The sequence below is a fragment of the Oreochromis niloticus genome, linkage group LG12 (genome assembly GCF_001858045.2).
Source record: "Oreochromis niloticus isolate F11D_XX linkage group LG12, O_niloticus_UMD_NMBU, whole genome shotgun sequence".
Classification (NCBI taxonomy): domain Eukaryota; kingdom Metazoa; phylum Chordata; class Actinopteri; order Cichliformes; family Cichlidae; genus Oreochromis; species Oreochromis niloticus.
Window position 1 is genome coordinate 4,245,112 of NC_031977.2, and position 5,883 is coordinate 4,250,994.

Here is a 5,883-nt window from a genome sequence, read left to right on the forward strand (position 1 = left end):
CATTTTTATTATTTGTTATTCTCTTTATTCATCCAATAACTCACAATCATTGGCTGACTTGACTTGTGACAAACCGGCATTTCACAAAGAAAGGGGCGAACACCAAGTTTTTACTGATGTGGAGATTTGGACACTGGCACTGAATCAACTCCACCCTCATCAGGAGGAAGTGGCACTTTATGCTTCAGAGAAATGCTTCGCATTCTGTTTTGCATCTTGTGAAAAATGGTTCATACTGCAGTGAGACAATGAACCTTTTTCACTGAGCAAATGCACCAAACCATATGTAAACCATGCATATCATAGCATGTTTTAGAACAACTTTAAACGGAAGCTTCAACCAGCATCAAATTAGTCCGTGTCATCCTCAGCAAATCGTGTCTGTGTCAATGGAAAGGTGGTGAAAAAGTGAGTTTAAAAAACAGATGCAGCTAAATGTTGAAGTACAGAGAACAAGTCAGTTAAAACACAAAATTAGAGGCAGCCTATTTGTATCTATGTTCTGTTTCATTCTGATATTTCCACATATACTTTTTGATTGTTGCTTGAAGAGTAACTTTTAACCCACTCTGGCTGATTGGATGGTAGCCTTCACACACCTTGAAAACTCCGTGTTAAGACAGACTCGTCTATCAGACACACACATATTTTTCAGTATTTCAAACTGAAAAATATCACGTTAATAACAACATGTTAAAATTATCCGGTTGTCCGGTATAAACACAGACGCTCTCCAGCTCCAGTCGCCTTTATTGGGTGTAAATCATTTGCCAAAAAGACAAAAAATGCACAGTTAACTGATAGCACTCTCATTTTATTATTACATAGCAGACATCCAATAATATCATTAAGGTGAGTTCTTTTAAATCACACAATCAATCAATCAATTTATTTATAAGCACATTTGAAAACAACACAGGTTGACCAAAGTAAAAAAGTGAAAAGTAGAACAAACACACACAAAGAATAAAACAAAAAAACTCAGTCACAGTTAAAAGCTAGAGAGTAAAAATGTGTTTTCAGACGGGCTTTAAAGATGTCAAGTGTTGGAGAGATCCTAATATGAAGAGGGAGACTGATCCAAAGTTTGGGCACAGCGTTCACAAAGGCCTAGCCTCCTCTGTGTTTTAGCCTGCTGACAGGGACAACTAGAAGCAACTTCTCAGCTGACCTGAGAGTTCTGTTTGGAGTATTTTTAGTTAAAAGATCAGAGAGGTATGCCAGAGCTAATCCATTTAGAGATTTTAAAACAAGCAATAAAATCTTAAAATCAATTGTACAATGACTGTAAACGAGCCAAGACTGGGGAAATGTGGTCGTGTTTACGAGTGCCTGTCAAGAGTCAGGCTGCAGCATTCTGAACTAGCTGAAGATTAGAGAGCAGAGCTGATACACAAATAAAGACTATTACAGTCAACAAGCCTTGATGAAATAAAATGCATGGATCACTTTCTCGAAGTCAGCAAATGACAAAATGTTCAGAATTTATTTGTTTCTCAAATGAAAAGCTGCTATCAAAGAACACTCCCAGATTCTTTGCAAAGGGAGTTCTGGACTTTTCCAGAGGACCAAGGTCAACCTTAAGAGAAAAGCGAGGGTCAGAAGGTCCAAATAGTTCAATCTCATTCAAAAGATTTAATGCAAACCATCATTTAATGTCATCAAGGCCGTCTAGCAAAACTTTTAGAGAGTCTGCAGAATTTGTTTTAAGTAAATCTGAGAATCATTGGCTTAACAGTGAAATGAGATTCCATGTTTCCTGAAAATAGAGCCTTCATCATGAGGATGAAGAGCCACCAAACCTGACAGAAAAACTTCTATCAGTTAAATAAGATCTGAACCATTCAAGTGCAGTTCCTTTAATACCCACACAGCTCTCCAGTCTTGATAAGAGAATCTCATGATCCACTGTATTAAATGCCGCACTTAAATGTCAAAGTTACCAGAGTCAGCAATTAATAAAAGATCATTAAAAACTTTTAAAAGCACAATCTCAGTGCTATGTAGCACTTTAAAACCAGACTGAAATGTTTCTCAGATTTCATTAATTTCCAGAAAAACCTGGAGCTGAAGAAAGGTAAATTTTTCCAGGTTTTTGGACGAGAAGGGAAGTTTAGAGATTGGCCTAAAATTTGAAAGAACTGATGCATCGAGATCAGTTTTTTTGGGAAATGGGTGCACTACGGCATGTTTAAGATTGACTGGGACGGTTCCCATTAGAAGAGAAAACAGGCTCAAAGTGATCAAGCGAGGAATATGGGGGAGTAGAGGGATCAAAGGCTGGACCTGATAGTAGCAACCTTATCAACAAACACCCGTAATAAGTTTTCACAGGTGGCTGGAGACCCTGGTAAATGTGTGGTGGGTGGAGGGTTGACAACAGAATAAATGGTGTTGATTAAGACACTGGCCTGTAGCTGTGGTTAGAGATGATATCTGATAAATACTTAGTTTTTGCTTTTCAATCAGCATCCTGATAAAGAAACAGGGCTTCCCTTAACATATCAAAGGAAATCTGGAGTTTATCCTTTTTCCATTTTCTTTCCACTTTTCTGCAGGTCCTTCTGAGGGCCCGAGTGACATCGTTTAACCAGGGATCAGTTTTAGGTCTAGTGCACTTAGTTTTTTAAAAAGGAACATCAAGAACATTTGAACAAGCGGCATTGAACAAAGTGAGCAAATGTTAATGTGCCTTCCAAGGAAGGGGCACCAATATTCTGATAAACAGCAGAGAAATGTCCAGCAGTAGCACAAAGAATATCTGACACGGTGACAGCCCTAAATAAGACACAGTGGCCCAGCATGGAGCCCTGAATTATTATTTCAGTCTGGTACCATGTAATGAAATTTATCTGTAGTGTATATTTGCCATCGCCCATGTCCTTTGAGACGATACTACACACCAGCAAACAGTACTAACAAAAACTGTGCTTCTTGTTCAGTCGCACACTTTATACACTGTAGTTCGAACATGTGTAACGTGATTATTAGCAGCCTACCCACCTGCTTGAGATCTGCTTTCGCAATTTGCAGTTTCTCACCGTTTACCACAATTAACTGACTGACTGTGCAGCAAGTTCTCTTCCACTGTACTTCCAGTGTTTGGCATTTTACATTTGCATGTGGAAACTCAGCAGAATCAGCAGTCTGAACCCTTTGGTGAAGAAATTAGACACTAGCTGTTCACCCAGCTGTCCAGGTTGTAGTAGACTTTCCTGGCTGGTAAACTGGGATACTTGACACAGATCTGACACAGCCTTTCTCTCCAGTCACTGTAGGTTTTAATTCGGTAGGTGTTGTGCCACTCCAAGTATTTCTCATAGGCCTGCCTGTCTACAGACAAAACCTTGAGATACGTTGCCAGATCAGCTGGGCTATTGAAATCAGCTACATGAATAAAGGAATGTGGGGGGGTCATGGCTTCGTAGGTGGCCTTGTTGGGGCCGAGAACCACTGGTACGGCCCCTGCTTGAAAAGCGTTCCTCCAGAGTTTCTCACTGATGTAGTCTTTTTTCTCCGAGTTCTCAAAAGAAAGGTAGAACAGACAGTTTGAAATGGTGGGCAAAAGCTTCTTGTCTGGCAAGGGTTTCTTGTTCCACCTGCCATACACCTCTATGGGGACATGCTTCTTTAGTCTTTGATAAAAAGCAGCCCGAGTCTGATGAGGCTTGTATTTGCTGACCACCCAGCTGGCAAAGCAGGAGCGATTTGGAGCAGCTGGAAAACTTAGATTATCACCTCCCAACATTGTTTTCCCATAAGGAATGGATATGTCTGCATCACGCCTGTAGCTCATCGTCCAGTTAAAGAGGCCGTTGAGCTGTGTGAGGTTCACATTATTGACAGGAGGTTCCAAGGACATCCACACCCAGTGCTGAGATGTAGGTCGATTCAGGTGTAGGGGCACAGATGAAAGACCTCTGCTCAGCTCATAGTGGTGGAACACAACCACGTCGGCAGCAGAGAAGTCAGCTCTGTCATCAGTGAGTAAACAGCGGCTGATGTTATACATCTTGAGGCATTTGTTCCCATCCAGACTGTAGGAGCGGCCAAACGGCCAGTGCCACACCAGGATCCTGATGTCTCCATGAGCACTGTTGGGGTGACTCTGCAGCGCGCGGTGGGTCAAGAAGCTGTTGTAGAACAGCAGTGAGAGAAAAATGACAACATGCAAGAAGAAGAGAATAAAGCAGGCTCTTGGCCCAGATGTTGTCATGGCTGCTGGGTGTATTCCAGGTCAAAAGGCCACCGATCAATGGTATGGAACACTAAAAGGGAAGGAAGGGTAGATCAGCAATATTATTATAACTTTCACACACACTCTCTTCAGTGCAGGAACTGCACATGAGCAAGATGTAATCAACCAAGACAGAAACTGTGGAAGGCATGTAGCAACAATTTCATTTTATTTTAGCTCTAATATGGAAAATTGTTGCCCATACATGACACCTGTATGTACACAACCCCTGCCATTGCTACTCAAAATGTGTCATCGTTCTGCTCTGAATGAACAGTATGTTCATTACACCAACTGTAGCTGCTAAAAATGAAAAGATTAAGGTTTCATTTTTTAAAAATCCAGCGTTTCTTTTACTAATAATCAAATATTCATCGAATAATTAAAACATCAAGGTAATGTCTGACTATATTTCATTCCTTTTCTGATCTCTTTCATATATTTGTTAAACAGCAGTCTTCTGAAATGAAAGTGCCACAGTGACAGCTGGGAACACCACAAACATGCGTCTAAAAGCAGAACAGTTTCAAGAGAGAGAAAAGGGAAACTTTTCCCCCCATTTTTCATTCATCTGAAAACACAAACAGCTGTATTTCATGATTATGATATAGTAGAGACTAACAGCCAATCGCTGAAAACAAATCAAAACAAGTTTGTGCTGCTTACCTGGGTACCATACCACGCAGTCTGCTGCTGGTGAAGCTTTTTCCTGCTCAACCTAAAGAACATAAAGGAAACCCTGCCTATGCCAAATCCTGTGACTCATTTCTTGCCTCACACACTCACAGAGTGTGGGCAAGGGGTGTGGCTGTTAATCTACATGATTAATTGATCAGCCATCAGCAAAAATAAACACTATCATTTATCATGAAGTAATTTCAGATGAGCACATGAGGGCAGAGCTCAGGATTTATTGTATTAACATTCACCTCACTCTGTGTTTACACTCGCACTCAGCTGGTTTTAGAGTTACCACAGACATCTGGCACCAATACCACCCAGTTTTACACTCATTTAGTTATCTCTTAAATCGCTCATGCATTCTGTTTTGCAGAACTAGCACAGCCACCAGTGGAGTCAAAAACATTGCCATTGCTGATTTTCGATTTGTAAACCACAAGCTGGTCTTCCTGTTCCTGTTCCCGTATCTCTGCAGAGAAAAGGGGCATTGGGTTACACCGCTCAATGAATGTGCCAACCACAATGTAACCGTTTCAGCATTTTAGTGTGGCCTCCCACCGGTGCCTCTGCAGCCTCAGTGTTGATTTTACAGAGCAAAGCTGGTGAATTCTTCTTACTCTTACTTTCCCAGCTTTAACTTACACATTTAAAATTGTTTTTGAAGTTGTAGTTATCAGAACATGATAGACTGTGCAAAAACTTGCCACAGAAGCCCAGTATTCATGTTCAGTGATACTTTGATCAACTTAATTCTCTAACCCTTGGCTTGAAATGCTCTTTTTCTCTTGCTGTCACCCAAGATTCACCTTAATGCTCATATCTGCTCATGCTAAGTGATGCACAGTGTTGGGAGGTGTACATGCCAAGCTCTAAATGTATCGTGTACTTTGAGTCCTGATGTGGAGCACTGTACAGGAGACAAACAACAGAGGTCCCACTAATATCATAAAGCTATCTGGAGGCTA

The 5,883-nt window shown here is 40.9% G+C and overlaps 1 protein-coding gene across 1 annotated transcript; it reads right to left on the reverse strand.

Moving 5' to 3' along the window:
* Window positions 1-793: 793 nt before the first annotated feature.
* LOC100690516 (alpha-(1,3)-fucosyltransferase 7) lies at window positions 794-5,052 on the reverse strand. Its single transcript, XM_003459732.5, has 2 exons — window positions 4,904-5,052; window positions 794-4,268 (listed from the first exon to the last, which is right to left on the reverse strand). The coding sequence occupies exon 2, from the start codon at window positions 4,214-4,216 to the stop codon at window positions 3,176-3,178; it is 1,041 nt and encodes a 346-aa protein (XP_003459780.1). The 5' UTR covers window positions 4,217-4,268; window positions 4,904-5,052; the 3' UTR covers window positions 794-3,175.
* Between the last annotated feature and the right edge of the window lie 831 nt (window positions 5,053-5,883).